Source organism: Stenella coeruleoalba (genome assembly GCF_951394435.1).
Source record: "Stenella coeruleoalba genome assembly, chromosome: 2".
Taxonomy (NCBI): Eukaryota; Metazoa; Chordata; class Mammalia; order Artiodactyla; family Delphinidae; genus Stenella; species Stenella coeruleoalba.
The window spans coordinates 172,609,587-172,633,073 of record NC_137147.1 but is presented as its reverse complement, the minus strand read 5'-3'; the positions used below and the strand labels follow the sequence as shown (position 1 = coordinate 172,633,073).

The window sequence follows — 23,487 nt, the reverse complement described above, 5'->3', positions numbered from 1 at the left end:
TTCATTGCAGCACTATTTACTTGCCAGGACATGAAAGCAACCTAAGCGTCCATCGACAGATGAATGGATAAAGAAGATGTGGCACATATATACAATGGAATATTACTCAGCCATAAAAAGAAACGAAATTGAGTTATGTGTAGTGAGGTGGACGGACCTAGAGTCTGTCATACAGAGTGAAGTAAGTCAGAATGAGAAAAACAAATACTGTATGCTAACACATACAGTTACATGTTACTATTAGTTACATCCTAACAGTTCGTTAGGATGGCTATTGTCAAAAAGACAAGAAAAAACAAATGTTGGTAAGTTTGTAGAGAAAAGGAAACCTCTGTACACTCTTGGGGGGAATGTAAATTAATACAGCCACAACGGAAACAGTATGGTTGGAGGTTCCTCGAAAATTAAAAGTAGAAATACAATGTGATCTATGAATCCCACTCCTTGGTAATTATCCAAAGGAAATGAAATCAATATTTCAAAGGGATATCTGTACTCCCATGTGAATTCCAGCGTTACTCACAATGGACAAGATTAGGAAACAACCTAAAGTGTCCTTCAACAGAGGAATCAGCCATAAGAAAGAAGGAAATTCTGACATTTGCTACAACACGATGAACCTTGAGGCATTCATTGTGCTGAGTGAAACAAGTTAATCACAAAAAGACAAAAAGGAGTGAGGTGCTGAAAGCAGTCAAATTCATAGACACAGAAAGTAGAATGGCGGTTGCCAGGGGCCGGGGGGAAGGAGGGCGGAAAGTTTTTAATGGGTATAGACTTTCAGTTTGCCAAGATGCAAAGAGTTTCAGAGACAGAAAGCGGTGATGGTAGCACAACAATGTGAACGTAGTTCACAGCGCTGACCTGTGCCCTTAAAAACGGTTAAGAGGGTACATTTTAGGTGTATTTTACCACAACTTGAAAAAAATGGAAAACACAAAAAGAGAAGGGACCATGCTTAATTGTTGAACACTTGGAGTTCTCTTCTGAGTCCAACCTCTGATTCTTCACTTCCCAGCTATGTGACCTTGGAGCTGTCACACCCTGCCAAGACCATGAGTCAAATGGAGAAAGGAGACCACGTCATACTGTTTAAGACCACTGTGTACATAGAAACTCTTCACAGGCTATGTCAGCGCCAGGGAAATGTGAGGGAACATACTTCTGTGTCTCTCATAAACGAATTAATTAGAGCAACTGGGTAAAGTGCTTAGGACTGTGCCTGGCGTATGATAAACACCCCATATGTGTCAGCTAGTATTATTTTAGAATCCTTCCTGATATAGGACGTAATGAAGCACAGACACTGCTAGCATCTCTGAATTCTCTGCATCCAAACCCATAGGAGATATGACACTCAGGGGGCTCCCCACAGCCCTGAGCGATAATAATTGATTCAGGGTGAAGTCTATCTTATTACAGTGCACTCAATAGCTCCCTGAGGACCAGAAAGTTAATTAGCTTCCCTACTGCCTCCAGGCACTGGCCACAACTCAGCTAATTTAATAAAAGAGTATAATGACCCCAGATTATTTATACTTTCAATTGTTTACATCAGTTGTGTGGCAAAGTGTGGTACTTCAGGAGAGCAGGGAAATGTAACTGTAATTGACAAAGCTAAGTGATAAGTTGAAAGAACTAAAAATGTATACAGAAGCATAAGTAGTTAATTTTTGTGGTATAAAAGTGTTAATCAAAATAGCTAACAGAACTCTTGTGTTACAAGGGAGCTAGGAAGGCTGGTGACTCTTCTAGCCGTGTGCCAACCAGGCATCACATATCTTGGTCAGACTTATTTTCTGTAAGGTTTAACAGCAATTTACTAGTAACTTAGGTAAGTGAAAGGGAACCCTAAAGGAGCAAGCGATGGAGAAATCAAAGAGAATGGAAGAGAATGCTAGAGAGAATTACTTTCTTAAAGTACCTGTAAGTCCATACTGATAATAAATAACAGAGACATACAGATAGACTGACAGACAGACAGAGACAGAGAAAGAGAGATGGAGAGAGAGAGAGAAAAAGGGAAAGGAAAGTTCTTCCTTACAGTAGAATGAAAGGACCTAGTAAACTTAGAAGGAATGATGGAGTTAGAAAATCACTGTTTTGCAACCATCATAATAATAATTCAGGCAAGAATCATCAATGGATGCTAAACTACTAAACGAATGTTTTAGGAGGAACACAATATTTATATAGTCTTAAAGCATCCCCTACAGATATTTATTAACTGCAAAGTAGAGAATAGTCATTTTACAGTGGAGAGACCTGGCAGGCACCACCTTAACCAATAGGCGAGCGGACATTACTCCTGATCGGATATACTTGAGAAAGACAGGCATCGCGTCCCCGGAATTCCTGCCCAAAATGCATCGCCTGAATCTAACCATGAGGAAACGTCAGACAAAGCCAAATTAAGAAATATTCTGCAAAATAAATGGTTTACACTCTTCAAAATATCAATGTCATGAAAAACAAAGGAAGGCTGAGGACATGTTCCAGATTAAAGGGGAATAAACAGGCATGACAACTAAGTGTAATCTGCGATCCTGGACAGGGAAAAAAAATAGCTCCAAAGGATATTATTGGGACAATTGATGACATTTGAATAGGGTGTATAGGTTAAATAATAGTCTTGTGTCAATGTCAAGTTTCCTGATTTTGATAACTGGACTGCGATTATGTAAGTGAATATCCTTGTTATCAAAAAATACGCATTGAAGTATTAAGGGGTAAAAAGGGCATGTCTGCAAGGAATTCTCAAATGGTTCTGAAAAAATTATATCTGTAATATACAAATAATGTATGCATGTAATATTCATTACATTCAACATGTAATATTGAATTGCATACATGGAGAGACAGTGATCAAGCAACTATGTCAGAATGTTAACAATTGGTGAATTTGGGTGAGGGTGTATGAGAGTTCCTGTTACTATCCTTGTAATTTTTCTTTGTTTGAAATTATTCACAAAAATACAAAGTTAAAAAAAAAAAGCTGGATGAATAAATGTCCAAGAACCCTTCCAACTCTGAGGGTTTCCCAACTGAAATCCATTAGCAGGTGGTCAGCGCAGCAATAGCCCGGAGCCCTGCCCCCTCCGCTCCCCGCCAGCCCTCCCTAAACCTCGCCCCTGCCTTTCCATCACCACTCCTGCTTCCCCCTCTGTCTCCTTCCCATTTTATAATGTAAGATGATTTCAGACGTCTTGTGAGCTCTTGAGAGGAAGATCCTACATAATTTTAGCCAAAAGAATAAGGAACTCACAAAGGAAATGAAAGCTTGGCTATTTTATCCCTTTTTTTCCATATAATTCACATTTCATCTCTAGCAGACCCTTCATTGCACAGTTAGATACACCTTGAGTTCCCTTCCTTAAAACAACCAAACCAAAACCATCCTGGACTCAACATCTTCTCCGTCCAGCTTCTGCCCTACCACCTTCCCTTTGCGGCTCCACCTCTAGAAACGTCTGCCTTCCATCTCCGTTTCCTCTCCCCTCACCCTTCCACCCCCTGCAAACTGCCTTCCACCCTCACGCCTCTACTGGAGCTGTCCCTGCCAGACTCGCCAGCCCCCTTCTCATCAGGAAAGCTGAGGGGCAGTTGTTGACCCTCGTTTCATCTACTGGTGGCATTTGCTGCTGTTAACCACTCCTTCTAGAAACACGCCCATGACCCTCATGGCCCCGGGTCCTGATTCTTCTCCAACAACTGTGGCTGTTGCTTCCCAGTCTCCACTGCGGGCCCCTCTGACTCTGCCTGTCCCCGAAATGGGGATGCTCCCGAGCTCCTTCCCAGGCCACTCTGCGTGGCTCCCCCACTGTACACCTTCTGACATCCAGGCTGCTATTCCCAGGTGCCTACCTGACACCCTCACTTGGACGTCTCATCTCATAAGCTCTTCACACTCGGCAGCTCCAAATCTAAACTTTTCACTTCGGCGGGGCTCTCTGCCTCAGAGAATAGCACCGCGAGGGCTTAGCTGGTGAGCCCGGAGCCTGGCGTTCCCCCTCGACTCACCTCTCAACCTGCACACTCACCGGCCAGTCAGTAATTCCTGTCAGTTCCAGCACTTCACCTCCCCTGCTCCACCTCAGGTGAGCCTGCCATCCTTCTGACGTTACTACATCTCCCCACTTAGGCCATACATGGTCAGGGAACTGGGATTACACCTTATGCTATTCTAGAGCCTAGTGCCATGGTGAGCAGTCATAAATGTCTGTCTAATAAATATGTATGAATAAATAAATGGTGAAATGGGTGGCATCCTTTTAATTTAGTGGAATTTCTTACTACATTCTTCAAAGACTAAGTGTATTTTCTTATATTAATATATTAACCTCCCCTCCACCTTTTTCCAGAGTACCTACAACGTTTGGGTGCCAATTAAGACGGCTGTTTCCTAAGAGAGCTCTTTGGTTCAGGCACTGAGCTGATGAGTTGCTGGGGGCAGTATTTACCTCTTGCTCCCTAAACTGTCCCCCCTCCTGTAATCACTCCATCAAGTTCACACGATCTATGGTGCCTGGGATGATGACACCTCCATAAATCAGTTCTCAACCTGCTGGTTGTTGCTTAAGTGCCCAGGTGACGAATGTCCTTCTGCGCCTCTTGGTGCAGAATTTTTTTTTTTTTTTTTTTTTTTGTGGTACGCGGGCCTCTCACTGTTGTGACCTCTCCCGTGGCGGAGCACAGGCTCCGGACACGCAGGCTCAGCGGCCATGGCTCACGAGCTCAGCCGCTCCGCGACATGTGGGATCTTCCCAGACCGGGGCACGAACCCATGTCCCCTGCATCGGCAGGCGGACTCTCAACCACTGCGCTACCAGGGAAGCCCCAGAATATTTTGATTGATTTAACAAAGGTTCTGATTCAGTCAAAGGCTGTGAATGCGTTAGCGGCATGGAGGAACAATGTCCCAGGACTCCAAGCAAGAGTGAAAAAGAAACAGCAAAGGCCAGCAGCTGGGATGGATGCAGGTTTGCTGTTCTACAGTCATTGCCTGTTTTCGGACTTTAGTCCTTTTGAGATGCATGTGTAGAATTTGCAAACTGCTAACCGACAAGGGTTGCAGGTTCATGCTCACCTTTCATCACATTTAATCAGAATCACACTGTCTGTTCCAATGCCCAAGGCTGCAGCTCCCTTCTTGAGAGAAAAATGGCTCTGAAAAAGAAAGTACATTTGTAATCACTACCATCTATCTGCTTAAGTCTTGATCATCTTGCAAAACTGAAACTCTGTATCCATTAAACAACAACTCCCCATTCCTCCCTCCCCAGCCCCTGGTGACTACCCTTCTACTTTCTATCTCTATGAATCTGACTACTTTAGTGCCTCATATAAGTGGAACCACACAATAATTATTTTTCTGTGACTGCCTTATTTCACGAGCATAATGTCCTCAAGGTTCATCCATGTTGTAGCATGTCTCGGAATTTCCTTCCTTCTTAATGCTCAATCACATTCATTTTATGTATACACAGCAATCTGTTTTTTCATTCATGCATCAACGGACCCCTGGGTTGCTTCTACCTTTTGGCCATTGTGAATAATGCTGCTATGAACATGGATGTACAAATATCTCCTTGAGCCTTTGCTTTTATTTTATTTATTTTTTATTTTTTTTTGCGATACGCGGGCCTCTCACTGTTGTGGCCTCTCCCATTGCGGAGCACAGGCTCTGGACGCACAGGCTCAGTGGCCATGGCTCACGGGCCCAGCCGCTCTGCGGCATGTGGGATCTTCCCGGACCGGGGCATGAACCCGTGTCCCCTGCATCAGCAGGCGGACTCCCAACCACTGCACCACCAGGGAAGCCCTGAGCCTCGCTTTTAATTCTTTTGGTATATATACCCAGAAGTGGAATTGCTGGATCATATGGTAACTCTGTTTTTGAGGAACTGCTCTATTTTCTTCCATAAGGCTGCACCACTTTACTTTCTCACGCACAGTGCACAACTGTTCCAATTTCTCCATACCCTTGTCAATGGTGTTGTTTTCCGTTTTTCGATAATAGTCATTCAAATGGGTGTGGGGTGCTACTTCATTATGATCTTGCTTTGTATTTCTCTAATCGTTAGTGATGTTGTGCATCTTTTCATGTGCTTATTGGCCATTTGTACATCTTCTTTGGAGAAATGTCTATACAAGTTCTTTGCCCTTTTCTGAAGGGGGTTGGTTGGTTTTTTGTTATTGTTGAATTCGCTTGGGCTTTTGCATGAAGATAACAAGACCCTGGAAATTATTCAAGAACCTGTTACCCCAACACATAGTAACCTACGCCAATCTCACGTACAAGGCATAAGAACACAGCAACAGCAGCTGTGTACTGTATGGCTCCCAGACTGACATTTCCCTACCCAGAGATTACATTCAGTTTCTCTCGAGTTCAGTGAAATTGTGTGCACTCAAGTAAGAGAAGCTGGCCTGAAATCCAGCACTCTTCATCCCAGACTCATTGGAGGGGCTGTCTGTTGTGGAGATGACTGTCCAGCCCAGGGTGTGATCAGGAAGGAGGCATCAGTCACTGGCTTGGCAGACAGCGCCCGCGGAAAGGCCACCCTGACAGGCCACCACTGAATCTTTGTTTGTGATTTTGGTTATTGATTCCGGGGAAGAATCCGAATCTCGATGGCTGTAATCACTGTGCAATCTGGAGAGTGGAGAGGGACTAACCTCGCCCAGCTGTACTGCATCTGTGAGCAGCCTCTTACTATTAACTACAGATCATTAAGCTTTCCAAAAGGGGAGCTGCTTCCTCAATTTACATCACCAAAGGGCTGCTGACTGGAATTTTAAATGGCTCCAGAGTGTACTCTCCTCGAATGCCTGCTTTTGACTCTGAATTCTTTTTCTTTTTCTAAATTATTTTTTATTGCAGTATAGTTGCTTTACAATGTTGCGTGAGTTTCTGCTGTACAGCAAAGTGAATCAGCGACATGTATACATATATCCCCTCTTTTTTGGATTTCCTTCCCATTTAGGTCACCACAGAGCACTGAGTAGAGGTCCCTGTGCTCTACAGTAGGTTCTCATTAGTTCTCTATTTTATACATAGTATCAATAGTGTACATATGTCAATGGCTCCTCTGAATTCTTAAATATGCAGCCTAGGAACTGTTAACATGCATATGTCTAGGGGGTGTGGCTAGTAAGCAAGAAGAAATCACATTTATAACAGCAGCCAATACTATAAACCAATAAACGAGGCACTGAGTAGAGGAGCTCTAAAAGCCCCGTGTAGCTAAGAGTAGAGATGGGAAAGGATCATTAGTCTCATTTTACAACCTTAGGAAGACAACATGCAGAATCCTTAGGAAGATACCTGGAAACTAGGAAAGCTTAATTGGAAAGATACATGACTCCTCCACCAAAAAAAAAAAAAAGTGTTCTCTCTTACATAGTTACTGGATCCCTGGACCACCCCTGAAAGAAGATGCTCAGGGGGAAAACAGCACTAAGTCTGTTTCTGCCAGGAGGGCACAGAGTCGAGGTGCCAGCTGCCCCACTGAGCAAGCATTCACTACCCAGATTAGGCCCCTCAGTGAATGAGCTTGTAAGCACTGTTAAATCAAACACAAACGGAGACTCGAATATTCCCTGAGCAGACAAAACCAGTTTAGTCAGAGAAGCAAAGCTTAATTTAGCTGATTTTGCAAGACAAGTGAGGCTCACTTGACCTGGGTCACTTCTCACTTAAACGCCTCTGAAAATCGTGAGACTTAAATTGTTCTCCCCGATTCATATGAGGGAACCACTAACCAATTCCCTTTCATTTAAGAAAATTCTGTTGCAACCAATCACTGGGAAGAATCAACAGTCACTGCCTCCACGTCATATAAGCTGCTTTGTAAAATCCACCTCTGAGTCTCCTTCCACATTTTGGTTGGAGCGCTCATGGTTTGCAAACTGTCTTCTTGGTGTGTGTGTAACAGGGAAGAGCAAAATCTGACTCCATGTTGGATCTGTTTCTCTTACTTCAACCTTTGCTTTTCGTTGCTTTTGCTACTGTAATCAATAAAAGGATGCTATCTATAACTGTAAGCATACATAATGGCCTGCCTCAGGAACCCTGCCCCTCTGTCTGAATGTTAAACTAAAGCGCCTTTGTTCAGCTCACAGGGAGACATTCTGACCCTGCCCACCTGTGAAAGGCTACAGAAAAGAAGAAATTAACACATTCCCTCCCCAATGCTGGCCAAGCCAGGAGACGTTTTGCAAGACTTATGGCCTTTTTACTTTACTTCCTCACCCCCTCCCCCTCTTTGTTCTATAAAAGAAACTGGCATCCAGACCCCAGTAAGTTGGTGTTCTGGGCTGCTAATCCGCCATCTTCTCAGACACCTGGCTTTCTGAACGAAGTCACCATTCCTTGCCTCAACACCTCGTCTCCCAATTATTGGCCTGTCCTGCAGCAAGCAGACTGAGCTTGGATTTGGTAACATGTGTACCATAAACTTTTACTAATTATGACTTCGGTGATTCACTGGTTTTGTTTCTGTTTTTTTCCTTCCTGAACTTTTGACAGCACTAAACAGCTAAATGGCCCCCGGGGGGTAAGTAAGAGATCTGGTGCACCCGGTCGATGCGAGGAAGTAGTCTTGTCTGGCCTTTAATGAGGAAGAATGGGGATTCTCAAATGAGGAGCAATTACCTAGGATAATGGATCACCATACCAAATGCCACACATCTAAAGGAAGAACACTTGCCGGAACAGGAAGCTTCAAGATGGGGAACAAAGGAGTGAAAAAGAAAATTAGGTACCAAACAGTGAGTTTGTTTACGTTTTCAGGAGAGGGAGCAGGGAAATAGCTAAATGTTATCCATAAATAGCCAGGGACCAAGAAAGAAGGCACTTGAGTGGAAAAAAAAGACACTTCCGAGTGACGAAGAAACGTGAAGACAGCTTAAGTGGCAGGGCTCCCTGTGCTGGTGAGAACATGTGAGGAGAATCATTCTTACTCCTTGGCACCATGTTTAATGGAACCACTTGTTGATAAATCAGAGCAGAGGGCAGCGTCCTGGAGGCTGAGGACCCTGGGAACCAGGTATCTAGAGAGAGCTCAGAGGATGCTTGGTCACAAGCAGAGGGCGTTAGGGACACGTGGCATGGCGGGTTCACATCTGAAGGGCTGTGCCAGGATGGGGGTAGATGCGCCGGGTGACTTCAGAAGGTAAAACCATGAACACAAATTGGAAGCTACAAGGATTCTGTCGCATCCCCAAATCATCAGGGGTCTTGTAATGATCAGTTGTTCATCAATGGAATGGCTGGGGGATGAGTTAACGAAGAGCCCCCTCCCCCCCACCCTGAGTCTGGAAAACAAACCATAGACCCCTGATAGAATCTAGTGGTTACTTAGGACTAAATCATGTTTCTATTCAAGGGTAACAGACCTTAAAACCCATATGATTTTTATTTTACACTAAATGAAAAACTCAAGGGTGAAGATTAATTTCTCCATCTTTTAAAAAATATAAGTAATCTTGATATGGGCTACATAATTCAGCTGGTATTTTAACTGGGTGCAATTAAACATGGGATTTTACAGTTACAGAATAATTGTAATTTTAAAAGAAGCAAGTTTTGGGGCTTGAGTGGGATGAGATTATCCAGAGTAAGAAGGTGTGAGAATGAGGGCCCATCCCACCCAGCCCCATGACTGGAGAACATGCCTAGGGATCTTTCTTCTTTAATGGGGACAATAAATGTCTCCCGTCTTTAGGCATGGTGGGAGAGTAAGGGAAATGGTAGAAGGCTCTGAGACAAAGCATTTCGGTCTCTTGCCATGCGGTTTCTCCTCCTCCATTACAATGGAGATAAGCACTTTAGACAGCTGCCTTCATTCTTTCAAGCCATTGTTGGTCACATCCAGATATTTAATGGAGGCTCAGCTTCAGCTGCCTTGTGGGCTGCAGGGTTTCAGGGAAAGCGTCCGAGGCTCCGGGGACACAAAGATGATCAAGACAGCCCTCCGCAGCCAGCTGTCGCCCTATCTCCTCTCCCTCGTCCCCTCCCCTCTTGCTCTCTACCTGGTGGTAGTGGCCTTCCCGGTCTTTTGTGAGCTTTGCTAAACTTGTTCTTGCCTCTGGACCTTTTTACTTGCTGTTGCATTTCTCAGAAAACCCTTCCCTCACCTATGCATGTGGCTCCCTGCCTCATTTGATGCAGGTCTCTCCTATACATCACCTCCACAGACACCTTTCACGACCATGTTGCAAAGTAGGCCATTACCATGCCACTCTCTTGTCACCACCTGACATGAGAGTAGATATTTAGTAGCCTACTGTCTTTCCCCTACTAGGATAGGCTGCACGAGGGCGAAGACTTTGTTGAAATAGTTAACAAGCATCTGTTGAATCTGACCATGTGCGCAGAGAACAAGTTCAGGGAAATATCCACTACTTGCTGCTGTAAATCTCTGGCCGCAATGTTGATGTGTGGCTTTGGTGACTGGGGCCAGATGATGGTGGGCTAAATGGACCCCAGTGCCTCTTATCTATGGCCTATTCTAAAAGCACATCCAAGTGGCTATATGTATATGTATAGCTGATTCACTTTGCTGTACACCTGAGACTAACACAAGACTGTAAATCAACTATACTCCAATAAAAAGTTTTTAAAAAGAAATTGTTCTATGGATATTTGCATATTCACTTATGATAGTAGTAATTATAATAAAGGGTAATACTTGAAACAACAACAAAAATAAAATAAAATAAAAGCATGTCCAGAGGTCTTCTTGGCACCCACCCCAGACAGCCTCCCATGGGGTCCTTCCCAAGCAGGAAGCAGTTGTAGCCCCTTCTAACCAGACGAGCTGCTTGGGGGAAAGAAAAAGAAGCAACCCAAAGACTTCAAACAAAGAAAAAGGACACACTAGGCTGGAATACTCAGCTCCTAACTCTCCGACAGTCCATCAAACCTTTACCTCTTAGCTCTAAGGTCTATCGATCATCCTTGGATTTGATCCTTTCGTACCAACAGCCTTTCCCTTTGTGGGTGAGTGAATGGCACGTGTGTGTAGGAACACAGAACACAGGCGGATGGATTACGCATCGTTACACATCATGGATGCCCAGCAAGGAAATCTTGAAGTCCAACCTATGAAAGAGCCGGAATCTGCTCCTTTGACCTCTCCCCATGCCCTGGAGCCCCCTCCCCCATCATCGATGACGGGACCAATAGTCTCTCCCTGTCCTCCTATTTCTGCACACCCCTTCCCGGCACCCCCTAGTTTGCCTCCTATACTGTCTCAGAGAAGCTGGTAGCTCTTGTTCTTGCTTCTGCTCATGAAATGGTCTAAAAGGGCACCCTGCTTTGGAAAGCATCTGACGTACAGAGAAGCTTGTACTCTGGAGACTGCCTCATTCATTTCTAATGATCATGACTTGGAGGGCAGGGGATTGCCCGCCACGTTCTTAGAGCCTCCATGTGAGTCAGAGGTGATGTGGATCTGCACACAAGGCATTTCTGTGAAGCTGCTACCTTATTACTTTCCCTCAAAGCTATAGTTTAAAGTTACCCTGGTGTGAGTTTGTGCCCTAAGTATATTTTAAAAGAAAGGAATGGTGTGCACCAGGATTAAGCAGACCCAACGGGCATGTGTGGTGACAAGCATGAACACCAGCACTAAGCATGTATGCAGTCACATGAAAGCAATTATTTCTATGATTTTAGGATCCTGAGAAGAGTGAAATGAACATGTGTAGTGGAAAGAGGTCACTTGGCATGGAAACAACCTAAATGTCCATCAACAGATGAATGAATAAAGAAGATGTGGTACATAAAAACAATGGAACATTAGCCATAAAAAAAAAATGAAAGAATGCCACCTGCAGCAACATGGATGGACCTAGAGATTATCACACTAAGTGAAGTAAGTCAGACGGAGAAAGACAGATACCGTATGGTATCACCTATATGTGGAATCTAAAATATGACACAAATGAACTTATCTATGACACAGAAACAGACTCACAGACAGAGAACAGATTTGTGGTTACCAAGGAGGGGAAGGTGGGGAGGGATGGATTGGGACTTAGGAATTAGCAGATGCAAACTATTACATAGAGAATGGATAAACAACAAGGTCCTACTGTATAGCACAGGGAACTATATTCAATATCCTGTGATAAACCATAATGGGAAAGAATATGAAGAAGATTATATATATGATGGAATCGCTTTGCTGTAGAGCAGAAATTAACACAACATTGTAAATCAACTATACTTCAATTTAAAATTTTTTTTTTAAAAAGCAAGAGGTCATTTGAGATAAAATGACCTGGCTCTAGTTAGTCAAGTTATTCTCTTGTTCTGAACCACTGTTTGCTCAGCTGCAAGGATGAATCCCTCTCCTGTTGGTGTGAGAAGTGTAGCTACTGCATGGGAAGGACCTACAGGTCGCCCAGCATCAACAGATGCTCACAGAGTTGTGGCCCTTCCAATCCTCCAGCCTCACACCTAATGTGATGCCATCCTCAGGTCTCTCTGGGTACCTTGAGCAGAATTTTGTTAATGAATTAAACAAAATTAAATTACATGTTAATTCACTTTATGTCTTAAAATAAACATACGCCATATTGGAGCATGTAAAAAAATCTCAAAATCATACAGGTAACAATAGAGAATCCAAACCCTCCCACAGCTGTGACTCCTTGGGCATTGCTTCGTATTTTGAGAGAGGGGCCATCATCCATCTTAAGAAAATAACTGGCCCCAAATACGCCTTCATCCTGCCTCCTGGAGACGTTCAGCTCTCTACCCATCGGGACACCAGTGGGTGGCTGGTTACAAGGGCAGTGTTAGCTGCCATTTGCGGAGTGTTTACTAAAGGCCAGGTACTGTATTATCTCACTTCATCCTCCCAACAACTACATGAGCTGGGTATTATAATCCCTGTTGGACAGATGAGGAAGAAATGAAGTAGGTAATCCAAAGTCACGTCCTGGAAAGTGGCAGAGCAGGGCCTATCATCATTTCTAGTCCATTCCAAAGCTTATGGGCTCCGTCCACTAACCTGAAGAAAAATAGGTCTAGCCAGTGACTCCCGACCTGGCACTTGGAGCAAGGGAGAGTCACCCACCCCATGAGGAATGTGACCTCAGGGGCACTTGGAGGGGTGACCGTCCTCTTCTTATTTGTCTCTTCTCTGACAGTACAATGCCTGCTCTTTGAGAATGTCTCCTCATTCCTTCGTCTCCTATTGCAGTGAAAATACCCCCAGGAGAGGCAACACTTAGCTTTTACAATCATATACATGGCTCTCAGGTTCTTTCCTAAGAGTAGGTTTTGATGGGATTGGGTAGAAGAGAAGATGACACAGGGGTGATGAGGACCCTACAAGGAAAAGGAGTGGGGAACGTAGAGGCGGAGGACGGGGTGCCGGGGGTGAAGTGGACCCGGTTCACTAGTTCACTTACTGAAAGTTCGGTCAGTGTTTCTGTCTAATGAGAAGCATGACATGGGAGCTTTTTCCAAGCTGCCTGGTCACCATTTGCTTTTTGCTTTTGTTTTTAACAGAAAGGACACCTATTTTTTGGAAATTGAAACCCTCTCAAAAAGTGTGGTTATATGAAAACATCTTTCTAAGGCAAATGATGAGAATCACCTCCCCATGGAAGTGGGCTGAGGTCACGAGGGGCCTCAGCAGAACACTGGTGACGGGTTCCAGGAGCCGTGGACCCGAGCTGAGCCTGGCGTGTTAAGAGTGGAATGAGTTAGTTATGGTGATTTGCCTGAAAGATCCCAGTGTCTGCTGTGATTATAAGGAACATTTTTCCTAGATGCGATTATGCTGTTTCACTGAAGTTATTTCTGGAAGAGCTTGTGTCACATGAGGAAATAAGAGGAATTTGGAATTAAGCTCACGGTTGGGGCTTTCAGAAGATTTAGAGAGAGAGAGAGAGATGTGAATTACTGAGCTGGGATCTTAGCTTTCCTCTAAACCTCCTTTCAAAACAGGACCTAAAAGTCATCAGATTAATTTTTGCCAAGCTCTTCTATCGCTGAGTTTGATGAGATTCCAGCAAAGGATGAGTACGGAACCATATAATCTTTAAGATCCCTTCCAATTTTGTCATTCTACATTTTGGAGGAAAATCATCTTGGAGCTCCTAACTCATAAACGCTATCTCTTGTTTCAACTCAGTGATTTATGTTCTTCTGTTTTTCATCGCAATACTATTTGTTTGATTTAGTCCTATGCAAATTTCAAGAAAACTGTTCGATTCGAAAAAACAAACCCAGCTTGCCCTGCTTATCAGCTAGGGAAAGTTCTAGTGTGTTTTGGTGGCCGGAAAAGTGATGGGTAGCTTTGGGCGATGTGGCAGAGACAGAGTGAAGTGTCAGCTAGAAAACATAAGATGACCCTTTGCTTTCTGAACATTGAAGTTTCTGGCTGGGTGCTGGAGGATGACAGTTTCTCAACCCCATTTTCATCTCTATGGCGCTAACCACATCCAGTTATAAACTCTGTGCTCAGAATAGGAGAAAGGACAGCAACTGGACCTGGTTCAATAGATGAGGAAACTGTATTAGCATTAGAATAACCAACATGAAGAAAACAGGATTTGAGAAAAGATGCTTCAAGTGAATGGAGAACAGCCAGCTAGAGTGGCGATCAGGTCAGCCAGCCTAGGAGCTGAAAGAGCAGTGTTGGGATTGTTGGAAAACTGAGACTCTAGAGCTGATGCTGCCATTGACTGGACATGAAACCTTGGGCAAGACATCTTCCACCTCTGGGGCTTGGCTTCTTCATCCATAAAACAAGGTGTTGTTGTTGTTTTCAAGTTACCTAATATTTATGTAGAGCTCCCTATGTCCCAGGCACTGAGGGAAGTGTTTTTTAAGGCTCTCATTTGATTCTCCAAAAGTCTTGGGCCTTGGAAACTCTCCTAGAGCATAAAGGGAGACCGTAACTGAAGCAGCTCCTGCCTTGGCCATTGGCCTCCCCTCTCCCCACAGGATCCACACAGCAGCGCCCCCATCACCCTTCTCCCTGCAGGTCAAGGGATTCAGGAAGGAAACCTCCACGCAGAGATGGAAACAGGCCTGGAGAAAAGGCATTTGAGAACGGACTTGGCAATTTTCTTTCTTTAGCCTGGGAAGATCTATTTCTGGGGCTGGTGGGAACAGTGACTGTGAAATCCGAAAAGACTAAGGAAAGATCTGGCCTGGCCTGAAGGTAGAAGGAGCTGCACTAAAGGATGAATAGGGTCGAACGGCCCTGAGGTCTGGAGCCCAGCAGCAACTAGACACGGGGCTTGTGCTGCCTCTTAACTTGGAGCTTCAAGGCAGGACTCACTTTTCAGGGCTCATCTGTCCAGAATGGTTTGGATCAAGTGCTCCAGGAGACATGGGAGAAGCCCTTCCCAGCCCAACCTATGGGTATCAAGGAGGATTTGTGTGTGTGTGTGGCGGGGGCATGGAGAAGGAACAGTTGAGCATCACCTTCACGTAAAGAAAAAAGCTCTTGGTGGAAATCTGACTCGGGAAGGTACAAAGTGTTAAAGCGATTGATGATCTGTGGTTTATAAAACTCTGTCGCTGTATCTCTTAATCTGGTTTCTGCACTGGTAGCTGGGGCAGGGCCCTCACTGGTCTGGGAGTCAGGAAATCTGCTTAATCCTGGCTCTACCTACCTAGCTAACTGCAGCCTCTTCATCTAAAAAAAAATGCTGAGAACAATCTCTGTTCTGCCGGGCCCACAGGGTTGAATCAGATGAACTTTTGTCTATTAGAAGTTGGAAATGGTCCACAGCAATCAGATATAAGGTTTTGTACATTGGAAGGAGAGCTCATCTGTCAAAATAATCTTTGAGTCAGAAACGACTGGTACTTTAGGTTCATCATTTTCAAATGTTCTTCCGTAATTATGGGCACAGATAGAAATACCAGAAGGAGGCGGGAGGATCGAATGGTTGCCGTAGTCATTTCTTTCTGAATCACCTTTCTTTTCTTGGAAAATGGAGAAAGAGATCGAAGTTGACAATATCAAGGAACAAAGGCATAGCAAAATTATCCTCAGATCACATGACCTGGACTTTCTGAGCAACGCTGAGGGAACTTACATCCAACTTGAGCCCAAGAAACTCGTGCAGAAATCAGAGAGCACAAAGAACTTGCTGGTAGGTCAACCTCATTTCAGGATGTGGAAACAGCACGGAAACCAAAGGAAGAAGATGCCAATATAAGATCACCTGGGCTTTTTAGTCTGAGAATACAGTACATGTAACTATTTAGGGATCCAAATCCACTTTAGGGAAATCCTAATTGGAAGGCAAATTACCTTATACTTTTCTACCCATGGAGAAGCTGAGAAATGAGAGTTATCTCATGGTGGGGACCTAGGCTTGGTAGCATGAATGATGTGCCCCCCAAAGATGTTCACATCCTAATCCCTTAAACCTGTGACTCTGTCACCTTACATGGCAAAGGGGACTTTGAAGATGTGATGAAGGACCTTGAGATGAAAGATTATCCTGTGTTACCAGGGTGTAATCACAAGAGAAAGAGGGAGACAGGAGAATCGGGGCCAGGGAAGGAGCTGAAAGCAGAGGTCAGAGACGGGGGCGAGGGGACTGGAAGACCTGCTGCTGCTGGTTTTGAAGATGGAAGAAGTGGCCCTGACCCAAGGCGGGCAAGCAGCCTCTAGAAACCGGAAAGGCAAGGAAATGGATGCTCTCCTATGGTATCCAGAAGGAACACAGCCCTGCCTGACCCACTACAGATTTCTGACTTCCGGATTGGCAGGATAATGAATTCATGTTGTTTTAAGCCGTGAAGTTTGTAGTAATTTGTTCCAGCAGCAATAGGAAAGTAAAACATCAGAGGCTGCTAAATTTGATGCCTATAAATCGAGGAAGGGCATTAAATTAAAATGCTGTGACGTGACTGAAAGCAAGACGCTAAAGACGCGAAGGAGAAATCATTCGTTTCCTTTAATTCCACGGCTGGTGGAGTGGTTGTGAACTGTATTCACTGGCTTCCCACCGGTACTTGCCTTTTGTTTCCTTGTTATGAACACACACACACACACCACTTAAAATAGGAAAAAGGAAAGTTCTGTGGTAGATCTGAGTCCTTCCCCATCTCCCAGCTCCCCGGCCCTCAGAGGCTTTTCAGTCTCGGAGGCAATCGTTTCCTAGACTCTAGGCTACCTTGAAACAGATGTCGTGAAGGAACAATCTTAGGAATTGCGCAGCAGGTGATGCTTACGAACACCTGTCAAGAAGAGACTCTGGTTCCCCGCAGGTCACATGTGGCAGGACAGTTTGGCACCGAGACCTTGCTCAAACAGCTGCTCTGTGGCTTTGAACTTGCGTGCTGCATTGCCCTGGCACATGCGAGAAAGATGGTGGCTTGGCAGGCTAAAGCTGTTTGGCTTCCTTTATGTGCACAGGATGGGCCATTTTTCCAGTGCCTCAGTGGTAGTAGGAACGACGGCATTAACTCTTTAAAGGCCATGGAAGGAATGTGAAGCACCATTCCCTGGAGCCCCAAACGCTCAGCGTCCTGCCCGGACAGCAGCCTGGCAGTAGACAGGAGCCTCTGCTTGGCTGACACAGATCCGGCCCAGAGAGGAGATACGACAGTCACTAGACCATTTCTCTACAGTGATGAAACCTCTGGTTAAGTCAGCCGCAAAAGCGTCTCAAGGAACCAAGAGGGTACAATACCTGATCGGAACTTTATAACAGAAAGACTGTTTCAACAGGATGCTTGGGAGTTTTGAGTTACATAGGCACAGCATTGATGATGCAATGAGTTCACGGTTACTCTACCCTTCTCCTCCTCCCATTGCCCCAGAATGTGACATTATTACAGAGAAGTAAGTAAAGGAATGAGGGGTGAAAGCATTCTGCTTTCTCTTTGAGCATTTTCTTGAATTTCAAAAACAAAGCAGCTCACCCCATTCTACCACCCAGCCGATCTCTCCCCTCATTCTGTCCCAAGAAGTATCTTCTGGAAAGAGAAACCATGGGGTAAAGTATTTCCAAATACCATCCCTTTAACCGGGGCTTTAAGGAATATAACCTTAAACTTGGAAAGAACGTTGACACCTACATGCTCAGACGTGAAGGCAATGAGCCTGGGGACCGCAGCCATCCCTTTCTCCTTGACCTCAGGGAACATCTTAAAGCGCGCAATCAGCATAGCGTACATGTTGGATATAGCGCCACCTAAAGGGCAGAGCAAAAAGTTACCTCTTCTAGTCACTGTCAAGGTCATCATTTCACATGCAAGCAACATTCCTTATTTCCATTGACCTAGAGTCCTCCTTGGACACAGGAGAATACCTTCTTACTGGTTGTCCTTTGAGTTGAATCCACAGACTCAAAGGCACTAGCTAAGAGGGTCCAGAGAAGGAGCATTTAGCCCAACTCTAGGATGGATGCCAGCCTTCCACACCCAACTCTCACTGGGGGACTGCAGTTGACTCTGCTCTTACTAGGAGCCCTTTGAAGAGGCTTTTAAGAACTTAAAAAGTGTTGCCTTCCTTCTTGGCTTGACAGTGTGGTCATTCTGCATTAGGCCTGTGATAAACTTATATCATGGAGAGGACATTTGGAGAGGACATTTCTTTTCATTTCAGCTCATGCAATGCCTTGCACTTGGACTGAGAAATCAGTTGCTATTAATGAGGTGGACTGTTAACAGTCCTTATAGGATGAGGATAAACACCCAAGCCCATCTCATCATATTCATCTGTTAATTCCCCCCAAATGGTTCTTCCCTCTCAATGCCATCATTGAAATATAATTTTAATGCTTACAATTTCATCATTATAGGAAAATACACAACAAAGGGAATCTGAAGTCCATACTGAATTACTCTTCATGTGTCATCCTAAGGTTGGCAAGGATTTCATACCATAAGATCTGTATCTTATAAGTAGAGTCTCATTTGACAAGCAAAGGAAAGTGAGCTTCTCCCCAGGATTGTTGGAAAGTTTAGGATTTTTGCTAACCAGGTAAAAGACAGATCGTTGCGAATGCACATGGATATGCTGATGTGGGAGCTGTGAGACCACGAGGCAGAGTGAAGACACAGCGAGCCCCCACAACCCACAGGGGGAGGCGCCTGGGCTCTGCCATCACGTGAGTTCTCTGAGCTCCTTTCCCTTCTGGTGGCTGTGGAGGAGGGTTCTCTGTACCAAGCTGGATGGCCCACGCAGGGCCATGACTCTGCCTTGTCTCTGCCCTGGGCTCTGATGCAAGCAGGCAACCTGGCAGAACAGCAGTAGTCACCCAGAGCCTGGCTTTGTCATCAGTCAGAATGAGGACAGTCCCTACCTCTTCCGGACCCCAGAGACACAGAACGACTAGAATCCAGGTCAAGCCTGCTCTGAGCAGGCCTGACCGTGCAGGATGCTGGTGGGCAAAGGATCAGCTTTTAAAGGAAGTTTCACTCTAGCTCATGGTTTCTCCATCCTGGCACTCAGGGGTGTTTCAGGCTGGATAATTCCTTATGGTGGGGATTCCCTGGGCATCCCTGGCCTCTACCCACCAGATGCCAGTAGGACTACATGCCCCCCGTCCCCAAATGAGTTGTGACAATCAAAAATTTCTCCAGAGACACTGCCAAATATCCCCTGGGGACAAAATAGCTCCCAGTTGAGAACCACTGCCCTAGTTCTTTTCACAGAGGCTGGGGAGAAAGGAGAGAGGAAGAAAAAGGGGAAGATGGACACAGAGAGAGTGCACTTCCCAGGACAACTGTCCAGGGAGTCCCACTCTGCTTCCCACTCTTTGTCTCATGGCTCTGTCATTCTCCATCTAAAGGTTCAGCTGTCCAGAGAGGGATGAAGAGGCTCCTGGGTCTCTGGACAGAGCAGACTGCACTGTGTCACACAGGCAGGAGGACAGATGCATGAGCCCTACGTGCTCTTCTTTCCCAGGAATCTTCCAGAGAAAGGGTGCAAAAGCAAGACCCAAAACATTCTGAAAATCCTGTTAGGTACGAAAAGGTTTGTGCACGATTTCCCTGAGCGGTGACGTTCTCTAGTTCCCTCTGGGTCCCAGCTGAGGGTTACATCCCATAAACAGATTTCTTCTAGAAGTCTCAAAGGACTCTCCATGAAGCATGTCGCCTCTGGCTGTCACAGATGGAGGTGTAAGGACACTGGGCTGCTATATATTCAAGCACAGACCTAACTCTTCATGTCTAGTCCCAGGCAATGGGACTCTCAGGTCTCAGGCACATAGATGTGGGATTTCCCTTATGTCCACCCCTTAAATCATAAGACCCTTTCCCCAGGAATAAGGCTGGATGCTACCCAGAAAGGCATCCATTAACAAGTAAGGATGCTGTGATCCGTCTCTCCTCTGTAACGCCTTGTAGAAAGCAGGGCAGAAACAGGTTGCTGATGACCTTTTCTTTTGTCCCCTTCTGATTTTGCAAGGTCTGCATTACCCTGTAGCCTGGCATCTACGGCTTCCACCTTGGGGTCAGAGCATGTGGGTCTTCAGGATCTAAGGAAGGACCCTCAGGATCAAGTTCTAGTCTCTTCTACCTGATCGTTCCCCACCACTGATGAGGGTGGCAGCCCTTAGTCCATATCTGGCTTCGCAGAACTGCCAAAGGGGAGTCTTTCTCTGGCTGTGTATTTTCTGGGGCAGGTGGGTCCCAAGACCAGCCAGGTAAGATAGGCCTGGCCCAACCCCCCTTAGCCACCTTTTCCGGGGCCACCGGAGCAGCCGTTCTCTTCCCACTCTTGGGAACCATTAAAAGAGAGCCCAAGGTGCTCCTGCTTGCCTCAGAACAGCTCAATCACACAACCGATCTTACAAGAGAGGGAAGAATAAAGGTAGAAACAGCGTTGATCTCTGTACCCTACCTAGTTCCTCATGATAAAACACCTTAAGAGCATCAGTTCCAGTTAATGATGACAAACTTCCCTCAATTGGGGATGGTTTTCCAAAGGAACACTAAATACTCAGTTCCCTACAAAATAAAGCTAGCTTGAAATTCATCACGGCTGGTGTTCAATGACTTTAAATTAAAAAAGGCAAATTTTCCCTTTCATTTAACTAACACATCTTCCTTCAGCCCCTGAAAACATATGCTACGGCTTTAAAACCAGAAAATAAAACAGCCGATCTGAGCTCGCAGATAAAGCTGCTTCATTTAAGGCTTGGCCCTGAGGCCACTGTTACTCTTCGTCATTTCTTCCTTCTGCCTTCCCTTCACTTTCTCTCTCCCTCATCACCCCCTTGTCTTTGTGGATCTGCTGAAGAGGGATCCCGACTTGGCCTTTGCTCTGCCTGACACAATGGCTGGTGCGGCTCTGGCCTCCCCAGTGGGGTGAGCCCCGGGGCAGTAACACCCATTCTGAAGACCCCTCTCTTGCTGCTGAGGAGGTGACAGTCTGCACGCCAGCTTTCCTTTCCACGGGTCAGTGACTCTCTCTCTTCCCACTGCCTTCCTAACTTTTATTTCATCTCCGCATCAAACCAAGGTCACGCACACAGACCCAGGAACCAAAAGCGGGACTTTCTGTCTCAGGTTGATTTTCTTGGCTGGAAGAGGTGTAAATAACGGAGCTGAGAATGCAGTGGCTGGTGATAAAAGGCAGGATGGGAAAGACTGGAAGATTGAATGACATCATAAAGAAGCAAAAGAATGAGAAACCTCTTGAAGAAATCGTCACCCTCTCTCTTAGCTCTAAGAAACTCCTCCTTTCACTGAGGCTTGGGAGAGTGAATTCTCCTTATTCTATAATTCCCTTATTAGGAGTCTTTCCTCCTTTGTTCCACATGATCCGTATCCTATGTGTAGGATCACAGTAGAAGTACTGGGTTAATACCATTGCTGATTATGCTTTTTTCGAACACAAATAGTTAATATTCAAGCATGGTGTAGTTGGCTTGGAGGTGTGGTCAATGGTCACATGCACTTAATTACATTCATTCTTTTGATCAGTATATAGCCTATTTAACCTAATGCAGAAACACAGACTAGATATTTAATCATTTCTAGGTTCATAATAAGGCATGACATATCAGAAGAAAAAAACACAAAGAAAAGTTAAAATATCATATACCAGGAGAAAATATCCCATCGCCAGAGCCCCCAGGCCAGCCAATGATTTCTCTCATTTTCTTTAGCGTGACATATTCCAAAAGCACAAATACTGGAGCAATTTCATAGGTGAACCTGAAACGTAGTAATGGCCACATTTTATGTCCGTAACTCAAAGGAATAATTCATCATTACAGTATCTACAGAACAATTTCAATCTACAGAACAATTTACCATTACAGCACTGGGCAGAGAGAAAAATGCTTTGCTCAGTTTTCTACATTCCTAAAGTCAAGAGCTTCAATCATTGGCTTAATGAGCAAGGGTCATTTATCACAGTGAATAAATATATTGCAGAGTAACATTATAACACTATCTAAAAGACAACATCCGGTCCCATTGCTCTCTCATATTATACATAATTATAAATCCAACATGCCCCAAAATGTCCCTTTGGTGTTTAGAACATGGTGTATAACTTTGATTGCATGAAAGATATATCAGGACTATCTTTTAAGCTAAAGCAAACATCTATACTCCTCTGAAGTTCGTCTCACTATTTTAGGGGCTACTTAATAAAAAGAGATTTTTCACATGAGAGGTAGAATAAAGATTATGGAATCTCATTAATAATTATCCTGGATTACACAAAAACACGTTTAGCTACTTACATGTTAGTGTTTGCTGTTGATGTCAGCCAGTCTGCTGCTAATCCAACCATATCCAGTCCTGTAGAAAGTTGATTGAAATATCTGGGATGCCCTGAATTAGACAGAACACCAGAATCAGGATGAATCTGATGAAAATAAATGCTTCCGAAACACATGATTTCTCTGCTAAAGAACCTTGAAAGATCCTTCAGTAATAGGAAATGCATACTCAGAAACCCATCTCTCTCTCTCACTCACACACACACACACACACACACACACACACACACACACACACATCCCAAAGGAGCATTTCCTTTAACAAGAGAAACTGTTTTGGGTTTTGATATTTCTTAAAACATACTCTAAAAATCTTCCTTTAAACATACCCTATAAAAAAATAACCGTGATTTGCAATGTGGACACTAGTTTATTTTCTAGCATTCTTTCAATATATTTGCAAACTCAAATGCCGGTGCAATCCAAAGCTATTCATCCTGGGAATCAGTCATGTACCATGACATCCGCCAGGCATGCTAACATCCACGGTAATATCAGTGACAAATGGCTGATGATCAGAAAAGACAAGGCAAAAATGAGAAAATAGGACACTCTATTGAGTGGTTTGTTCTGGACTCAAAAGGTGATGACTGTCTAAAGATGATATGAACAGACCTAATTGTCAATTCTTTTCTGTCTGAATATTCGATCATAAACAACAGAGCTCCTTCGTAGTTGCAATTCAAAATAAAGCTAAATACAGTCAACATCACTGTCTTGTCAACAAGATACATGAAGGTATAGTCA

The 23,487-nt window shown here is 44.5% G+C and overlaps 1 protein-coding gene across 1 annotated transcript in view; it reads right to left on the bottom strand.

Moving 5' to 3' along the window:
* GAD2 (glutamate decarboxylase 2) overlaps nucleotides 1–23,487 on the bottom strand; it is a gene marked incomplete at both ends in the record, with an annotated part of 65,623 nt that overhangs the window by 35,920 nt on the left and 6,216 nt on the right. Inside the window, 4 exons of the mRNA XM_079913080.1 lie at nucleotides 5,087–5,166; nucleotides 18,074–18,189; nucleotides 22,053–22,165; nucleotides 22,702–22,792. Coding sequence (XP_079769206.1) covers nucleotides 5,087–5,166; nucleotides 18,074–18,189; nucleotides 22,053–22,165; nucleotides 22,702–22,792 — 400 coding nt within the window. The remainder of the gene's footprint in view (nucleotides 1–5,086; nucleotides 5,167–18,073; nucleotides 18,190–22,052; nucleotides 22,166–22,701; nucleotides 22,793–23,487) is intronic.